General features: G+C 47.8%; 1 protein-coding gene across 2 annotated transcripts in view; it reads left to right on the plus strand.

Annotated features, from left to right (window-relative positions):
* Positions 1–6,192: 6,192 nt before the first annotated feature.
* LOC127580817 (uncharacterized) overlaps positions 6,193–20,455 on the plus strand; it is a 36,543-nt gene continuing 22,280 nt past the window's right edge. For both annotated transcript variants that reach the window (XM_052034730.1, XM_052034731.1), the window contains exon 1: positions 6,193–6,390. In XM_052034730.1, coding sequence (XP_051890690.1) covers positions 6,312–6,390 — 79 coding nt within the window. In that variant the 5' untranslated portion in view covers positions 6,193–6,311. The remainder of the gene's footprint in view (positions 6,391–20,455) is intronic.

A 20,455-nucleotide genomic window follows, 5' to 3' on the forward strand; every position in this document is an offset into this window, starting at 1 on the left:
AGGCACCAAGATCACTAGTCAGAAAGGAGAAAGAGGGGGGCCAGACAATGACCGGTCCGTGCGACTTCAAAATTAATGAAGATGGTTCAGAACTGCAGCCGAGATGGAGAGGCCCCACCAAATGATCAAGGTCACACCTTCAAGTGTGTGACCAAATCCTTCTGCCATCTGTAATCGGTCCACTGTGTGAACATCACAAGAGGCAGGACAAGCTGGGGGTAGAAGTATGGTTTATCTCAGAATAAGGATGGGACACATTAAGATAAGCTAAGATAAGATAATATGTCTTTATTAGTCACAATACATCGAAACACACAGTGAAATGAATCTTTTGCATAGAGTGTTCTGGGGCAGCCCACAAGTGTCGCCATGTTTCCAGCGCCAACATAGTTTGAATAAATCCCAGGGATGGGTGGAATCTATCCCAGGATACTATGGGAAGCAAAGGAGGAGATCGTTAGGACTCTGGCAGAGAACTTTGCATCTTCTTCAGATGACGTTAGGTGATGTTTCAGAAGACTGGAGGACAACAGCTCATGTTCCCTAGGCTGGTAAACCTTACATCAGTGCTAGGGAAACTATTACATCAAACTCTAAGGGGCAGGATTTATTTTTCACTTGGAAAGGCAGGGGCTGATTCGAGGGAGTCAGCATGGTTTTGTGCTGGGAAGATCATGTCTCACAAACCTGACAGAGTTTTTTGAGGAGGTGACTGAGAAACCTGATGAAGACAGGGGGGTAGATGGAGTGTCCGCGGATTTTAGTTGGGCTTTTGTCTAGATCCTGCACATTAGGCTGGTACAGAAGGTTAAAGCACATGGGATCCATAGTGTGTTGGCACACTGTATCCAGAGTTGGCTTGGTGACAGGAGGCAGAGGGTGGCAATAGAAGGGTGTTTCTCTGACAGGAAGTCCTTGACCAGTGGCGTACTGCAGGGATCGGTGCCGGGACCTTCGTTGTTTATCAGATACTTAGCAATGATTTGGATGAGAATGAAGTTGGTCCTGATCAGTAAGTTTACAGATGACACTAAAATCAGTGGAGTCTTAGATAGTAAAGAAGGTTGTCTCAGGATACAGAGGGGCACAGATCAGCTGGAAACTTGACCGGAGTGGTGACAGATGGAATTTAATCTAGACAAGCGTGAGGTAATGTCTTTTGAGAAGTCAAATACTAGGAGGACATATAGAGTAAATGGTGGGGAACTCAGGAGGGTTGATGTACAGAGAGCCCTGGGGTACGTCCCTAGCTCCCTGAAAGTGGAGACACAGGTGAATAGAGTAGTTAAGAAGGCATTTGGTGTGCTTGCCTTCGTAGGCCCAGGTATTGAGTGTAAGAGTTAGGATGTCATGTTATGGTTGTACAAAACATTGGTTTGGCTGCATTTAGAGCATTGTGTACAGTGCTGGTCACCACACTGCAGGAGGGATGTGGTAACAACAGAGAGAGTGCAGAGAGATTCACCAGGATGTTGCCTGGGATTGAGGGCCGTGGTTGTAAGGAGATGTTGCACTGGATGGGTTTGTTCTCACTGAAACAGAGGAAGCTCAGTGTGTGTCCCCAGGAACAGCCTGTAGATCACTGTGTTATTCATCTGCTTGGGACAAAACCTCAGTAAGAACCACTGTATTCCTTTCTAGAACTTCTTGGCAAAGCAGAGTTCACAAGGAATCCCATAGGCGCCAGAGCCACCTCGAGGACTGAGGTGGGACCGAGACTCCAGCTGTACACAAAGGATCTGACGGAGAGGGGCCTTCTCTCTGAGCTTTCGGTGCGTGTTCTGGCAGCGAGGCATTCTGCCAAATGACTTAACAGTCTGCTCAGTGAACCATCCCACCAGATCCTGTGGGACATTCTGTGCAGACATAACAAACTCATCACCAAACACTAAACTCCGAGGCCTACGAGTCAACACCTCCCTCTGCAACTGGATCCTTGACTTTCTGACCAACAGACTGCAATCAGTGAGGATAGGCAGCAATACCTCCGGCACGATTATTCTCAACAATGGTGCCCCACAAGGCTGCATCCTCAGCCCTCTACTCTACTCTCTATACACTCATGACTGTGTGGCCAGATTCTGCTCTAACTCCATCTACAAGTTTGCAGATGATACCACAGTTGTAGGCCGTATCTCAGATAACAATGAGTCAGAGTACAGGAAGGAGATAGAGAGCTTAGTGACATGGTGTCATGACAACAACCTTTCTCGCAATGTCAGCAAAACAAAGGAACCGGTCATTGACTTCAGGAAAGGGGGCAGTGTACATACATCTGTCTACATCAATGGTGCTGAGGTCAAGAGGGTTGACAGCTTCAAGTTCCCAGGAGTAAACATCACCAACAGCCTGTCCTGGTCCAACCATATAGATGCCATGCCATGGCCAAGAAAGCTCACCAGCGCCTCTACTTCCTCAAGAGGCTAAAGAAATTTGGCATGTCCCCTTTGACCCTCAACTTTTATCGATGCACCATAGAAAGCGTCCTATCTGGATGTATCATGGCTTGGTACGGCAACTGCTCTGCCCAGGACCGCAAGAAACTGCAGAGAGTTGTGGACACAGCCCAGCGCATCATGGAAACCAGCCTCCCCTCCATGGACTCTGTCTATTCTTCTTGCTGCCTCAGTAAAGCAACCAACATAATCAAAACCCCACCCACCCCGGACATTCTCTCTTCTCTCTTCTCCCATTGGACAGAAGCTACAAAAGCCTGAGGGTTTGCACCAGGCTCAAGGACAGCTCCTATCCCGCTGTGATAAGACTATTGAACAGTTCCCTTAAAAGATGAGATGGATTCTTGACCTTACAATCTACCCTGTTATGACCTTGCACCTTATTGTCAACCTGCAATGCACTTCCTCTGTAGCTGTGACACTTTACTCTGCATTCTGTATTGTTTTACCCTGTACTGCCTCAATGCTCTGTGTAATGAATTGATCTGTATGAATGGCACGCAAGACAAGTTTTTCACTGTACCTCGGTACATGTGACAATAATAAACCAATTTGCCAACTTCCCTTTCTACAACAGCTGTGTGGAAGGGATGTCTGTGGACCTGTCTGCTGTTTGTACATATCACTGATACTCCACTGAGGGTTTGTTTCAGTCTACAACCTGTGCTCTGAGGCACCGGTACAAGTCTCCAGCGCACCGCCCTACACATTACGCAACAACTAACTGGCCTCGGCACTTCCCTGCAGCAGCCACGATATCCAAAAGTGATTTCTGGAGAAGTTAAAGCACAGTGTTGACCAGGTGTAGTAAGAGCTCACAACAAACATTGCATACCACAACAAAAGGAAACTTGCATTCTTAGACGTTTGATAAGGTTCCTCATGGAGGCTTATTCGGAAAGTCAGGAGGAATGAGATCCAGGGCAAGTTGGCTGTGTGGATTCAGAATTGGCTCACTCATAGATGATGGTGGTAGACGGAGTGTATTCTGCCTCGAGGTTGGTGACAAGTGGTGTTCCGCAGGGATCTGTTCTGGGACCCCTGCTCTTTGTGATTTTTATAAATGACTTGGATGAGGAACTGGCAGGGTGGGTGAGATAGTTTGAAGATGACACAAAGGTTGGTGGTGTTGTGGATAGTGTAGAAGGTTGCTGTAGGTTACAACAGGACATTGATAGGATGCAGAGCTGGGCTGAGAAGTGGCAGATGGATTTCAACACAGATGTGTGAAGTGATGCACTTTGGAAGATCGAATTTGAAGGCAGAATACAAGGTTAATGGCAGGGCTGTTAGCAGTGTGGAGAAACAGAGGGATCTTGGAATCCACATCCATAGATCCCTCAAGGTTGCCACGCAGGTTGATAGGGTTGTTAAGAAAGCATATGGTGTGTTGGCCTTCATTAGTCAGGGTATTGAGTTCAAGAGCCACGAGGTAATGTTCCAGCTCTATAAAACTCTGGTTGGACCACACTTGGAGTATTGTGTTCAGTTCTGGTCGCCTGTGAGGTTCTTTGGTCCTGAAAGAGATGTGAAAGCTGCTATAGAACGTAGAACCCTACAGCACAGTACAGGCCCTTCAGCCCACAATATTGTGCCAACTTTTTATCCTGCTCTAAGATCTAAAGGAAGGATGTGGAAGCTTTAAAGAGGGTGCCGAGGAGATTTACCAGGATGCTGCCTGGATTGGAGAGCATGTCTTATGAGGATAGGTTGAGTGAGTTAGGGCTTTTCTCTTTGGAGAGAAGGAGGATGAGAGGTGATTTGATAGAGGTGTACAAGATGATAAGAGGCACAGATCGAGTGCACAGTCAGAGACTTTTTCCCAGGGCCACAATGGCTCACACGAGGGTGCATAATTTTAAGGTGATTGGAGGAAGGTATAAGAAGGATGTCAGGAGTAAGTTTTTTACAAAGAGAGTGGTGGGTGCATGGAACGCACTGCCTGCAGAGGTTGTGGGGGCAGATACATTACAGTTACTTAAGAAATTCTTAGATAGACACATGAATGATAGAAAAATGGGAGGTTATGTGGGAGGGAGGGGTTAGATAGATCTTAGAGCAGGATAAAAAGTTGGCACAACATTGTGGGCCGAAGGGCCTGTACTGTGCTGTAGTGTTCTATGTTCTATAGCAGCTTTCAAATCTCTTTCAGGACCATCCAAAGAACCTCACAGCAACAAAGAAGTATTTTGAAGTGTGCCCATTACCAATGCAGGAAATATGGCAGACAATTGATGCAGAGCAAGCTCCCACAAATAACAATGTGATCATGACTAAATAATTGCCTGTCAGCTTTCTGCCATATTTAGAATCACAGGGTCATAGAATAACACAGCAGGAAACAGGCCCTTCAGCCTAACTGGTCCATGTCGACCAAGATGCCCATCTAAGCCAGTCCCATTTGCCCACGTTTGGCCCATATCCCTCTAAACCTTTCCTTTCCATGTACCTGTCCAAGTACCTTTTATATGTTGTTAATGTACCTGCCTCAACCTCTTCCTCTGGCAGCTCATTCCATATATGGACCACCCTCTGGGTGAAGAAGTTGCCCCTCAGTTCCTATGAAATCTCTCCCCTCTCACCTTAAACCTGTGCCCTCTAGTTCTTGATTCCCCTAAGCTGGGGAAAAGACTGAGCGCATTCACCCCCATCTTCACCCCTCTATAAGATCACCCCTCATTTTCCTGCACTCTAATGAATAAAGTCCTAGCCTGCTCAACTGAGCCTCGCAGGTCCTGGCAGCATCCCCATAAATCTCTTCTCCCCTTTACTGTGTGCTGTGTAATTAACTTCCATGAAAAATAAAATGCAAACAAATATCGAGGGCTTCCCACATTGAACATGGTCCATCACGATGCTGATTTATGTGGGGTCAGACTTGAACCAGCGACTCTCTGACACCAGAAGTATTGCATGGAAATGGGAGAGTACATTTCAGCCTGAAGTACTGGGAGTTGGTCGATGAGCAAGATAACAGATGGATTGATGCCTTAGTATAAGCATTCATTCTGACTATTGATATATAAACATTGGAACTCCACCCAGGTGGATCTTGCCAGATGTCATCACCATGGGATCTTGGGTGGAAGAGGGAGTTGCACATAGCTGTATGTGGAGGAGTTAGTCTCCAGATCCTGAGGATGGAATTCTTCCCACAATAAAGCTCACTCATTAACAGATTCCGGACATTTTCATATTGCTGTTTTGGGGATCTTTCTGTCCACAAGTTGCCAGTTGCATTCTAGCCTCTGATGTGTGGGACTTCAGGAAGTCCGTCGTTTGTGAATGGAGCTGTCAAGACATAAGTACTTCACCAATTCAATTCAAAGCAGAACCCTTCTGTAAACTGATCAGTAAATGCAGTGCCCACTGACTGAATCACTCCTCACAACATTCATTGCAAGAGTTTAGGATTCTAGCTAATTTGGCAAAGTAAGGGTTAATAGGCACACACTTAATTAAGTGTGTTTAGTGCTCATATCCCAGAGGAAATAAAGCAGGTCAGGATACAGGGGAAAATGTGTCTCACAGAGTGATGTGTAACACAGAGAACGCCTTTATAACCTTTTTTTTGTTTCTCTGCTGTTTCCTGATGCTGTCACAACTATCCACGCAGCAGTTACATCCACACACACTTACTTCCTCTATGAGGGGCACTACAGACCAGAAGGCTGGCTTTCAGAGTGTGTTTGTTAGTAAAGGAGGTGGAGAGAATGGGAGGGGGGATTGTGAATAATTGAGTATAAAACATCCATTCCCAACAGAAACGCTCCATACCAGTCTGGGTGTAACGTTGGCCACTGAGTTTGCAAAGTAACCAAAAGCAACTGCAGCAGAAATTGTGTATTAAACACAATGTCCATCTTCTGGAGCTTGGTAAATGTTTCTAAAGGACAACATTTCACCGTAATGTTGTGCGTCCTGAGTTTGGTCGGTAAGTAACAACATGCAAATGATAAGCTGACAGTTGCTTCCAGCGGTGTGAGAAGTTGCATTCGGTTCCAGGTTTAACAAGGGATGTGGCTTTTGTTCAGGGTGCTATTTACTCAATGGAAATGTTTACTCACAAAGCAGAGAAACGTTAATTTACATTCTACAAAAGCAATCACAGTTATTTTCAGAAAAGAGCAGTTTGTTTTTCACCATGTTAAAGTGTAATAAAATAATTTCAACAGTTAAATGGCAAGGAATTGGTTATCTTCAAGTGGTGAGCTAGTAATTCTGAGTTTTGATAAGAATTCTGACCACTGTTTTATTCCAAAATCCCAAAATGTCATCTGATATGGCTTTAACATTTTGCATTTCAAGATTCAAATGCATTTTGAAGAAATTGTTCACTTGAAAATTTATATAAAGTTTATGAACTACTCAGAGTCCCTGCCAAGGTTTCATTGTGTTAACACCGTGCCAAGATAACAGAACTGGTAACGTACACTGCACATGCTTGAAAGCTGAAATAAAGCATAAAATGCTGGAGACATTCACCGTGTGTGACAGTATCTGTGGGGAAGGAAACAGACTTAATGTTCCAGCTCGACAATCAGAACCAAGTAAAACTTGTAGGCAATTTAAAATCTGATCAGCTCCCAGTGAGCGTTGGAACCAAGTTATCAAGTGGCTTCCAAAGAGTGAATAGATTATGACTGTTAAATTTAAGCATTTTAAATCAATCTCATTCCTGTAATTTCCTTATTTCTGGAAATTATTAATTAATGTGATATCGATAAGAGCGTGGAAAATTCCTTAAACTCTCTCGAGAAGGAGATGCAGGGAGATAAACAGAAAGTTCTAGGCTGACCCTGAACATTGTGACTGGGTAACTACTGAAGTCCATGCAGCTGGACCCAGGGCAGATTCATGAGTCCGACTCCTGGTTACAGGCTGGCAGGGGACGGAGAGACAGCCTGAATTTTCATTCTGACCTTGGCTTCCTCCATGAGACTAGAAGCTGAGCCTTGCTTCATTTCCAGGATTTTACTGGAATTCCAGCCACATCAGATGGCTGGGTTTAGGTCCACCAGGAGTGACCACCATTGTGGCCCTCAGTGGCACGATCCACTGATCCACCTTGGAGTAGCACAATTCTTGGCTAATTAATGTTTTATTTTGCCAAGTAAAAGAACAAGGTCAGGCAGCAACCATGGAATGAGAACAGAGATAATGTTTTAGGTGGAAGACCCTTCGTCAGAGCCCATTACAGGGAGGTCTGAGGTCTATCTCCACCAATACTGCCTGACTGCTCCCGTTACCAGGAATGTTTTGATGTTACGTTACCCTGTGGCTTGGTGCCAGCCCACTAACCCAGTGAGAGTGCAGGGCGGCCCCTCCCTGTGGTCACCGGCTGCCTGGTCCCATCCCTGGGCTCCTCCTGTGCAGCACCAGAGGAACGCCCAGCTCGTGTGTCTGTGCGGCATGGGTGGGCTGCCCACCTGGTTAAGCGTCAGGGAGTCCCCAATGGTCCTGGAGCAGTGGGACCTGCGATGATCGGGCTGTGCTGAGGGTGAGCCTCGGATCTGAAGCCCACGCGGGGTTACTCACGCCAGGCTGAGCCTGAGGTTCCCATAAGTCTGGGCAGAGAGTGGTCAGGGCTCCAGTGAGTTACACCTTCCAGGTTACTGGTGGCTGGTCCGTGCACTGGATCCAGTGATTCCTCTTGGGAATGCCGGAATTTCCTGACCTATTAGAATGTGTGTCTCCCGACAACATCCGGAGACCTCTGCGGATATTCCTGCACATCAGCACCAGCCCAGCATGGGAGACAACGTGCCCAGGGGTTGTGGTGAGATGTCCCAGGAACACCAGCACCTTCCTCGCCCCGACAACCCCGCAGGCTCTGTCACACTGGGCAAAGGCTTCCCTCTTCTGCCCTGTCCCCTCACTCCTTCTTATCCCCCCCCCCACATCTGCATCGTTCTCCCCGTCCACTGCACAGCTGTATCCTCCCCTCACACACACACACACACACACACACACACACACACACACACACACACACGCACACACACACACAGTGGTGAGCAGAGTTGGGGCTGGGGGGATCCACACGCACATAGACGCGCGCACACACACACACACACACACACACACACACACACACACACACACACACACACACACAGAGTGGTGAATAGGGTCGGGATTGCATTAGCTCCTTGCACCGTACCGTTCCGGACATGCACTGGAGCCACAGGGAGCAGTCCGTGTGGCAGACGCATTACTGACACTAGCATTCCTGACAGTGGTGAGGGCCATCAGTGGGTGACCATCAGTCGCTCCATCACTGGGTGACCATCAGTTGCTCCACCAGTGGGTGACCATGGGACGGGGGGGGTCATCACGGACTGAAGCAGCAACTTGCAGGCAGAAGGTGCCCATAGAAACCATTTCACTGCACTTGGTGAAGCTGGGTGTGTGTCAGAGAGAGTGGGTAAACAGTGGGATCCGGTCCGGGTTTGAAGGTCAAACCACAGTCAACATCTGGAGAAGCATCAGTACAGAACATCTGTAATTATTTCTTCATCTTATTAATAAAAGATTTGATGACATATTTATGGGTGACATATTTCAGCCAGAATTGAAAGCATTTCCTGGCATAATTAACAATCAAAGTGATTACTTTTTCACTTTGTATTATAATAGAGGTTTCGTTAAACTGTTCAAATGACATTACACAAACTTCTGTCACTAATATCATTGAACCAGAGCTAACAGAGGCACTGACGCTGAGTCATCATGTTCTCTGCTGAGCTTTATTGTCCATTCTTTTTAAATCTGCATTTGGGCCAGTGCAGGGAGGGACCACTCTGTGTCCACTGAAGCTGTGTGTGATGCTCCTTGACCAGGGAGCTTCGATACAAAACACTCAATGTCAGGCATTTCTGTGGAAGGAGAAACACTAACTTGTGTTTCTGACAGTTTCATGTTGAAGACCCTTCATCTTAGCTCTGTTTCTCTCTCCACAGATTCTGCTTTACCTGCTGAGTGTTTCCAGCATTTTCTGATTTTACTTCAGATTTCCAGGATCTGCAGCCTTTTAGAACAATTATTTTGGAAAGAAACGGAGATGGGGGGGGGGAGGTGGGGTGGGGAAGGGATGAATTAAATTTAAGTTGGTGCAGAGGGGAATCAATCATTGAAAGCACATGATGCAGAGGGAGGCCATTGATCTCATTGTATCTGTGGTGGTCAGGAAAGGCCCATACAGTCCAATGCCACCTTGGCACGCTCTGCCTGTGGCGCTGTAGGTCATGGGTCTTCACCTACACACCCAGACACTGCTTCACTGTGATGGCAGATTCTGCTTTCTCCTCTTCCAGGATGTGAGTTCCAGACCCCACCATCTGAGTGAACAAGTTCCCTCATCTCCTTCCAAACCTCCCACCAATTACCTCAACTCTCTACCCCTGGTGTTTGACCCTCTGCTGAGGGAAATAGCTCCTTCCTACTGATTCCATCTGAGCCTCTCACCTCAGTTAGGTCTCCCCTCAGCCTCCTCTGTTCCCGAGGAAACAACCCCAGCCTCTCCAAAGTTCCTCATAGCTACAATTTGCCAGTCCTGGGAACATCCTTGTCACTTTCCTCAGCATGATAAGCTGTACCTGTACTTCACCTGTGGTCTACCTACTGTGCTACACCGTTCCAGTGTAGCCTGTACACCCAGAGCTGTACCTGTACTCCACCTGTGGTCTACCTACTGTGCTACACCGTTCCAGTGTAGCCTGTACACCCAGAGCTGTACCTGTACTCCACCTGTGGTCTACCTACTGTGCTACACCGTTCCAGTGTGACCTCCCTGCTCTTATATTCTGTGTCTTGGGTCATAAAGGAAAGCAATCCTGTGCCTTCCGAACCACGTTATCAACCTGCCCTGCTACCTTTAAAGATCTGTTGACGTACACTCCGATGTCCGTCTGTTCCTCACACCACTCAATGTCCTCCCATTGAGAGTACATTTCCTTGGCTTTCCCAAAGACATCACCCCACACTTCTCTGGATTAAGTTCCATTTGTCACCAGACCCTCTACATCTCCTGCAGTCAGGAACTTTCCTCCTCACTGCCAATTACACAGATAATTTTTCATCTGAAAAGCCTTTTGTTTGCCCCCTACATTTCAGTCACCATCAGTAATACGCACTACAGACGGTCTGGAGAGCTGTGGGAACCGCTGGTAACAACCTTGTAGTCACAAGAGACCCTGTCGACCATCACTGTTTGTTTCCTGCCACTGAACCAGTTTCAGATCCAGTCAATCCTCTCTCTCTCAGATCCCATGGGCTTTTACCTTCATGACTAGCTTTTCAGGTGGGACCTTGTCACTGGTTCTGCATCAAATGTTCTGCCCTCTGTGGCATCTCCTCAAAAACTTCAATTGCTAGTCGATTGTTAGGAGTTGCTAAAAGCATAGAGAGAGATTTAAAAGGGACATCAGGGGCAGCTTCTTCACACAAAGGGTGGTGCGTATTTGGAACGAGCTGCCAGAAATAGTGGTTGAGGCGGGCACATTAGCAATGTTTTAAAGCCATCTAGATAAGTACATTATGGGAGAGGTTTAGAGGGCTATGGGCCAAATGTGGGCAGGTGGGACCAGCTCGCTGGGCAACACAGTTGGCATGGATGAGTTGGGCCAAAGGGCCTGTTTCCATGCTGTGTGACTCTATGACTCCATGAGTCTAGTCAGACATGACCTTCATCACACATCCACGTTAATTGTTCTTACTTAAGCTGTGTCTTTCTGAACAAAAGTATATCCTTCCCTCCTGGAATAGGTTCCAGTAATTTTCCTGCCACTGAAGTTCAACTAACTAAGCTGTAGTTACCAGGTCGATGCCTCTGACCTACACCACAATGGTCCTCCACTCTCTGGCACCAGTCCTGTGGAGGGGAGGAGGAGGAAAGTGGGGATTGAAAATAATAGCAGAGCCTCTGCAGGTTCCTCCCTTGCTTCCTTCAGCGGCCTAGGACATACGTCATCTGGGCCTGGCCATGACCCACTTCCATCAGTGACAACCACTGTCATATGTCCTCTCTCAGTGCCTTTATCCTGTCCGTAAAACCATAGAACACTACAGCACAGAAAGCAGGCCATTCCGCCCTTCTAGTCTGTGCCGAAATGTTATTCCGCTAGTCCCATTTACCTGCACCCAGTCCATAACCCTCCAGACCTCTCCCGTCCATGTATCTATCCAATTTATTCTTAAAAGAGTGAGCTCGCATTTACCACATCAGATGGCAGCCCGTTCCACACTCCCACCACTCTTTGAGTGAAGAAGTTCCCTCTAATGTTCCCCCTAAACCTTTCCCCTTTCACCCTAAAGCCACGTCCTCTCGTACTTATCTCTCCTAATCTAGGTGGAAAGAGCCTATTCGCATTAACTCTGTCTATACCCCTCATAATTTTGTAAACCTCTATCAAATCTCCTGCGCTCCAAGGAATAAAGTCCTAACCTGTTCAATCTTTCCCTGTAACTCAACTCCTGAAGACCCGGCAACATTCTAGTAAATCTCATCTGCACTCTTTCAATCTTACTGATATCCTTCCTATAGTTAGGTGACCAGAACTGCACGCAATACTCCAAATTTGGCCTCACCAATGTCTTATACAACCTCACCATAACATCCCAACTCCTGTACTCAATACTTTGATTTATGAATGCCAGGATGCCAAAAGCCTTCTTTACAACCCTGTCTACCTGTGACGCCACTTTCAGGGAATTATGTATCCGAACTCCCAGATCCCTTTGTTCCTCCGATACCCTGTCCAATACCCTGTGCTACCTCAATGCACTGTGTAATGAATTGATGGGTACAATCAGTATGCAAGACAAATTGTTCACTGTACCTCGGTACAAGCGACAATAATAAACCAATTCCTCACACTTTTCCTCCATCATTCCCTTTATAGTGAGGCAAGTCACAGAGGCTTCATCAGAGACCTCGCCCACATCACGCACCCCTTTATCGAAGACCTTGCTCTTTCTTCCTTTCCTCGTGCTCTTTACGTACTGATGAAGCCACTTTAAAATTTCTCGACATGTATTTGCCAGTTTTCATTTCTCTTTGCTCTCCTAATTTCCCTTCTAATTTTCGTCCAGAATCCCCGCATCTCCCGGGTTGTCTCTCCTGCAGACTTCTCTTCCTTTGGGCCGTCCCTGCAGCTCATCCTCCAAGGGATCCCAGCTTTGGCCGACCCTCCCCGTTACTGGGGGTTGTTCACCCTGAACCCCAGATCCCCCGGTTCTCTGAGACTGATTTACCTCCCGGTGTCCGCTTCCCCTCCTCTTTGACTCAGTCACTTCCCCCTCCAATAGTATTGGACCATGAGCTAATTTAGAACATTTACAAAATTCAAGAAACTGATGGTGCTGGAAATCTGAAATAAAAGCGGAAAATTTTAGAAATGTTCAGCAGGTCAGACAGCATAATTAACATTTCTGCTCAAAGCCGCTTCCGAGCTGAAAAGTTATCTCAGCTTGCCTTTCCACAGATACTGCCTGAGCTGCCAAATGTTTGCAGAATTTTCCATTCGAATATTTCCTCCTACATTCCTGTTCCTTAGCTCTGAGTCTGACCAAATTTGGTGACCCAGTGACACCGCAGGTAGTGCTGCTGCCTCACAGCTCCAGCCTGTCTGTATGGAGCTTGCACGCTCTCCCTGTGACTGCGTGGGTTCCCCCCGGGGGCTCCAGCTTCCTCCTACACCCCAGAGACATGCAGGTCGGTGGGTGAATTGGCCGCTGTAAACTCCACTAAACGTGGGAGGGTGGGTGGAAGGATTGGGGGGTGGGGTTAATGGGGATGTGAAAGAGAACAGGTTACAGGGAAATAATGGGGCGATGGGACTGATGGGATTGCTCTGAGTGAGTCGATGGGCTGAATAGCCTCCTTCTGTGTCACAAGAAATATGGGAATTATGATCGCTACACCAAAAGCGCCCTCCCTCTGACACGTCCCACCTGGCAGTGAACACGGAGCTGCTGACCTCCAGATGGGCTCTGGGACATTCCAGATGCAGGAATTCTGAGCTTTCCATGTATTAGGGAGATGGTGTCAGTTTGTGGACAGAGATAATTATCCCTCTTGTGTTTGTTGTTCTCTTTACTGGAGATTCAGTCTCACTGGAAGCTGCCCTTTGATCTGGCCCACGACATCATTCCCCGTCCAGCTCCACTCACCTTATTGGGGATAAGGCTTCCCCTTTGTCTCTGTCTTCATCCCAACAGGGATTCATTCTGGGAGTCCAGGGATGGAGATGGGTTGGGTCCAGGGATGGAGATGGGTTGGGTCCAGGGATGGAGATGGGTTGGGTCCAGGGATGGAGATGGGTTGGGTCCAGGGATGGAGATGGGTTTTTGTATCATTTTATTTTTTATTGGGGGTAGAGAGATGACAGATGAGGGTCCCAAGAATGATGGTGGTGGTGGTGGTGTGTGTGTGTGTGTGTGTGTGTGTGTGTGTGTGTGTGTGTGTGTGTGTGTGTGTGTGTGTGTGTGTGTGTGTGTGTGTGTGTGTGCGCGCGCGCGTGTCTGTGTCTGTGTCTGTGTATGTGTCTGTGTGTCTGTGTATGGGGGTGGCGTAGGGGTGTCAGTTAGTGTTAGGGCTGGTTATGGACTGAGGAGTGGGGTATTTTAATAGGGACTGAGAGGTTTGGGCCAGGGTTGTAATCAGGATCAGGGTCCAGTTTGGGGTTCGGGTTGGGGTTAAGGATCACTCTTGGATTAGAATGAGCTTGGATTAGAAGAGATAGAAAGAAAAAGCAAGAACATATTTTTATAAAATTGGACGTTTTATATCGTTAGTAACAATTCACTAGGTGCAGGAATGATTTTCCTGTCTGGGCCAGAGAGCTGCCTTGGTATTGCATTAACCCCTGGTGTGCCAGTGAAGATCAGACATCAGATTATCAGACAGTCTTTTGTGGGCAATGAATCTGCCAGCCGGGCGGGCTCCCTGTCCGAGCACAGGGATGGCAGGAGGGGCGTGAGTTGCCGTTTCCCTGAAGTGACTGTTGGACAGAGTAAACATGTGGAGTTGGCAGCTGAACGGAGCAAATCCGCTGAGGTCAGGACTGGTGCCTCACTCTCACCCTGACTGGTTTACGCTGCAATAATGCCATGTGGCCTGTGTCACTGGGACCTCACAGCTGTTCCACCAAGGCCTGCCACTGTCACGGGGACTGGTCAATGACACTGGGGAGTGACTGGGGCTCTGGGTGTTGGGGACAGGCGGGGTGAAGCGGCAGGTGTCGCATCTGCTTTGTTTGCACAGGAAGGTGCCGAGGGAAAGGCAGTGGGTTTTGGAGGAGACGGATCCAGTGCTTCGTGGAGGGAATGGTCACTCAATCCAGAGCGGGAGGAGAAGGGAATCTGTACACGGTGCTGCTATCAGGTTAGGGACTGGAAATGCAGAGGAGCATCGACAAAGGCTGGAGGGTGGGAGGAGGGGACAATGGAACCCACCCTGACTCTGGAAGTGGGGAGAAGGGCTGAGAGCAGAAGGAAATAGTCCGATGTCCTGGGAAGCAGTGGTTGAGGATAAAGGAAGTCATCTCCGATGTACTGTAGGGAAAACTGGCACGTTGGAGCAGGTGTGAAACTGAGAATGGAACGGAGTCCTTGATAGCGACGGGGGTGATGTGTGTGGGAGTTGTGGGTGAAGGGGGCAAGTGGTCACTAACCTGTCCCAGAGCCCGGACAGAGAGCGAAGGGTTCAGAGATGGATGTGGAGCGGAGAGAAAAATTAATGTTTGGTTTTGGTTTGGACAGAATGTGGCTCAGTGTTTAAATTGTGGGTTTTTTTGTTCCTAGAAACAGATCAGTGTCTGTTGCAAGTTAACTTAAAAAGCGGCAGAGACCTTCCTCCATTTCACCAACTCTCATCCCAAACCCCGGTCATGTGCACACTTCCCCACGTGCACACTTCCCCACGTGCACACTTCCCCACGTGCACACTTCCCAACATGCACACTTCCCAACATGCACACTTCCTAATGTGTACACTTCCCAATCTGCACCCTTCATAACGTGTACACCTCCCAATGAGCACACTGCCCAAGGTGCACACTGCCCAAGGTGCACACTTCCCAACGTGCAGCCTTCCATTGTGCACACTGCCCAACGTGCACACTGCCCAACGTGCACACTTCCCAATGTGCACACTTCCCATGTACACACTTCCCAATTTGTATACTTTCCAACATGCACACTTCCCAATTTGCATACTTCCCAATCTGTATACTTCCAAACGTGCATCCTTCCTAATGTGTACACCTCCCAATGTGCACACTTCCCAACGTGTACACTGCCCGTTTTCACTGCCCAACGTGCACACTTCCTAACATGCACACTTCCCAATGCTCCTTCTTCTCACCAATGCCTTGGGATATTTCCTCCCACTGCTAACAGAGGCAATCCAGAGTGTGTCACCATTACTGATGCTCACTTTGGATGCTTTCTGATGTCCAACCCTTGTTGTCCAAGTTGAAATATTAGTCTCCAGGCAACCACAACGTTACTTGGAGCTGGTAATATTTCACCCTCCTCTGACTGTGAACATAGAAACCAGTAATCAAAGTTTGTAGAGGAAATGTAGAAGCAGCTTTCATCAACCGCTCAGTGAATCGTTAGATCGTCATGATACCGCAGATGTTCAGCTCAGGTTTGTTGCAGTGATGGCGGTCAGCAGCAGTACCCCAGCTCTAGCAGCTTGGCAGGCACATTTTGCCAGGTTTAGGGGAGCCAAAGCGAAGCTAATGTGAGAAACTAATGTGAGCTGGGGAGTTGCCTGGAAAAAGCAGTCTTCAACTGCAGATAATTGGGACCATGTGTAATTCAAACAACCAGACGTAACGTGCAAATGAATCTGACGCTCTGTGATATTTTCTCCAGCCCATTGTTTGGATTACCCAAATTACTTTGAATTACATGTGTGTCTAAACATTAAAACAGGCAGCCTGTGCCTCACCATCAGTAAATGTTTGAGGATTTCCACATCCGGGCTAATGAGTCTGGTCATTAAAGGAACATAGGCGATATCCATCAGGAGTCTGGAGCATTGGGAGCCTGCTCTCCAGAAAGCGAATGCAGTGTAGAGGACCCATTTCCTTCACCCCACCCGATCCCTAATGAAAATGGGTGGGGCTTTCACAAGGACACAAGGAAACAGGAGCAGGAGGAGGCCACTCAGCCCCTCAAGCATGTCCCACCATTCAGCATGTTCATGGCTGATCTACCCTGGACGTTAACTTCTCCTCTGTGCTAATTCCCATTGCCCTCAATCCCCAATCTTTCAAAAAAATACCTAGCACCACTTTAAATATTTCTAATGCTCCAGCTTCCACCATTCTCTAGGGCAGAAAGTTCCTGAGATTCACCAGCCCTGGGAGAAGAAATCTCTCCGTACTTTGTGGTTTTAAAGACTGGCCCCTTATCCTGAAACCATGTCCCCTCGTTCAAGACTCCTCCACTGGTGAAAGTATCCCAACATCTATCCCTTAGAATTTAATGTTTCAGTAAGTTCATCCTTCGTTCTTCTCAACACGAAAGAATGCAGACCCAACCTGTTTAGGCTGTTTAGCCTGGTGAATCCCCACTGGACTGCTTCCAATATGACTACATCCTTTTTTAAGGTAAGGCGACTACAACTGTGCACAGTGTTTGAGGTATGGCCTCCCCAACACAGTCTACAACTGTAACCAAACCTCCCTAGTTCTAACCTCCAAACCCTTCACAATAAACAAGCCACTTCCCTTCTTAGCTGTATGTTGGAGCTGTCTGCTAACGTTTAGTGATTCATGCGCTGGAACATCGAGCTCTGAACTCCCCTCACTTTAGTCTCTCCCCATTTAGCTAATAATCCATCTTTTGATTCCTCTTACCGAAGTCCATGACCTCACACTTCACAGATTGTAGCCTAGTTGCCAGGTTTTCACCCGGTCACTTGGTCTATCTGTATCCTGTTACACAATCATAAAATCCACATCACCTTTCATCTATTTCTGAGTCACTGACAAACTTGGAGACCTTGCGATTACCACTTCCTCTAGGTCATGAATGTAGATAGTAAACAACTGAGGGCCGTGAGCCAATCGCCAGGGTGCTCCACCAGGTACATCCCCTCCAGCCTGAAAAGGACCATTTTCTGTGTGATAACCAGGCTTCAGTCCACACTGACACACTTCCTCCAATACCGTAAGCTCTTGTGCACCAGCCTCTTAGGTGGCACCTTGTCAAATGCTTCTAAAAATCCAAGTACACTCTATCCACAGGTCTCCTTCTATAGACCCTCTTGTTACATCCTCAAACAACTCCAACAGATTTGTCAAACATGATTTACCTCTCATGAAACCACATTGATGTGGTTTGATTATATTCAGCTTTCCCAAACGATTAGTTATTTCTTCTTTGATTATTGACTCTAGCATCTTGCCAACAATAGATGTCCAACTAACTGTCCCAAAGTTTCTGACATATCTTTGATGACACAGAGTTGCCCCTTCTGGTGCCATGCAGTGTAGTAACAATACAAAGAGACTTCCCACCAGTTCCATCAAATCCCTCAGCAGGTGAGGGCCGATCTTGCGAGGTCACATCCACAAGGAGAAGTCCATCCCGCTGCTGAAATCAGGATTTAAAACTGATGACCATTAGCAGCAGCACGGGACTCTGAGGAAAAGGGAAGCATTCAGAAAAGATTCCTCACCCACCGGTAATAATTTAAGGATCCAAGATTGTTTTTACAGTGAAGTCAAATGGCTTCGTTGTTAGTTGGGACGTTTTGTTCAATGTTCCTCTGCTGGATTCAATGTGCCTACTTTCTGGATTCTCCCATGGTTCAGTAGAAACTCTGTTGTTCTCATGAAGAACAGGTAATGCAGAATGTTTTACAAAATCAAGCCCTCCAGCCGGCCACCTGATGAGTTGGAAGTTTAGTGCGCTCAACGTTCCAGCCTGCACGCCTCTGTGACCAGCCTGCAGCCAATAAAAACACAAAGCCTCAGAAGGCTCTTAAACTTTAGTGAAAACAATATTACCTCACATGGCACCAACATCGTCTTTTTATTTGTTTTCCTGGACCTGGCTCAGGTGCAGTCCATGTTAGGAAGGCGATGCTAAGTGCTGTTGGGGAGGGAGGACCAAGGTTTAGACCTAGTGACGGTGTGGATTGGTGACCTATTTCCAAGTCAGGATGGTGGGTGCCTCGGAGGCAACCTGGAGGCACTGGTGTTTCATGTGCCTACTGTCCTCGTCCTTCTGATGGAGATCATGGCTTGGGACAGTGTGCTATCTGAATGGCTTGTGTGAGGAGCAGCAGTGCCTTGATGTCCAACTTTGGGAAAACACTTGAGAGAATTAGTTGCAGTGACAGGATATGTTGTAAATCAACCATTGGTCAAACACCTTCAGAGTGAATTATTTACCTCTGCCACTGCTCTCTGCCTGCTGCATATGATACTGCTTTACAAACAATGAAGTTATGAGAAACAATATTTCCTGTTTGAGTTTCTGCAGCCCCATGGACCTCAAGTAAAATCGAGTCACTGATGTTATCTCAAGGACTTTATCCAACTTGCTGTTCCTTGCAGAACAATGTGACGTATTCCAAGACATCTGCAGCATGATTCCTGCCTGATGTTTGCCAAGTGTTGGCTGGGGACTAGTCCTGAAATGTGATGAAGGCAGTTATATCAGAACCATTCAGTAAGATTTTCCAGAGTGAAGCTGGAAAACAAAACCCAGTCAGTGCATCGTCCTCAGCCCCATCTCCAGCACATTAACCCTGTGAGGACTGGCACACTGGTCACAGGGCAGGCAGAACCAGGATGTCAGGCTGTGACCCACATCTGCTGGACAGTGGATTGGCAGCTTTGTGTTTTACTGCCCGGCTGATTGATTTATACGTTTTTCATGAGGTGGGGGGGGGGGGTCAGGGTGAGAGCTGGCTGCCGGTCAAGGGTTTGGTAAGGTTGGGTCAGGGGCTGTGATGGGTGGGTGGGGGTCTCGAGTGAGGATCATGATTTGAGAATGGCGTTGGTGGGCAGTGTGAGGACATGGGGGCCAGGAGGAGAGGTGTTAAATGTCTACTGGGGAGTGGCAGAGTGAGGCCCTGGCACAAAGAGACCCCTCACCGTGACATACCACCAGCCGGGCAGTGGACCCCTGGGGTTGGGTTCTGAATGACCAGTGGCCAACCTGCTTTGGATCAACCTGACCCACTGACCCACGGAACATGGTGAACAGCTTCATCATGTCTGAATCCCAGGAGTACAGTTGGGCCACACCCGCAGGATTTACACTGGGATTTACACCGGGAACAGCCCGATGGGAATTCTGGAGGAGCAGAATTCCACCTGGAAAGCTGCACAGTCACTGTGTACTCCAGGAACCATTGGTGTACAGAGACAGTATGGAGGCAGCAGGTTCTGTGTGACTGACGGTTCCCCCTCAAGATCGTAAACATTGAATCATCGTTACCTTCCCTCCTGTCTCTTCCCTCACTTATTCCAAGCATTCAGTCCATGTATTTCTCACCGACTCAACTTACTCCTCAGTGGCTGAGGATACCAACTGTGGGACCCGTCATTGACCATGGTTCCAGGAGCCCACAGGGCTGATCCTTTCCCTGTGTCGACACCACTGGACTTCCCCACAGGACTCGGTGCCAAACAGCCCAGGCTGCAGCAGGGACTGGGCTCCTCTGGCTCTTCCCGCAGCCCAGTGTTAGCCACAAAACTGAACAAGGCTGCATGGACCTGGCGCCAGGAAACGTGGCCAGTTCTGCAGCAGACTCCCTGGAACCTTGCAGAGTCTCCAGGACTAGCTGAGACTGCTCTCCAGGTTATGAAAATCGATGATTTTTTCATTATTGGGATCAATCTGTCTTGCTGGATGGACATATTTAGTTGCTGGTGTAGCGACAGGTAATCACCATAAGCGGTCACGGAGAGTGTTTCTGTAACTGTGACATGGACTGAACCTCATTGGCACCATTCCCATGGCACTGA

This window comes from Pristis pectinata, chromosome 20 (genome assembly GCF_009764475.1).
Source record: "Pristis pectinata isolate sPriPec2 chromosome 20, sPriPec2.1.pri, whole genome shotgun sequence".
Taxonomy (NCBI): Eukaryota; Metazoa; Chordata; class Chondrichthyes; order Rhinopristiformes; family Pristidae; genus Pristis; species Pristis pectinata.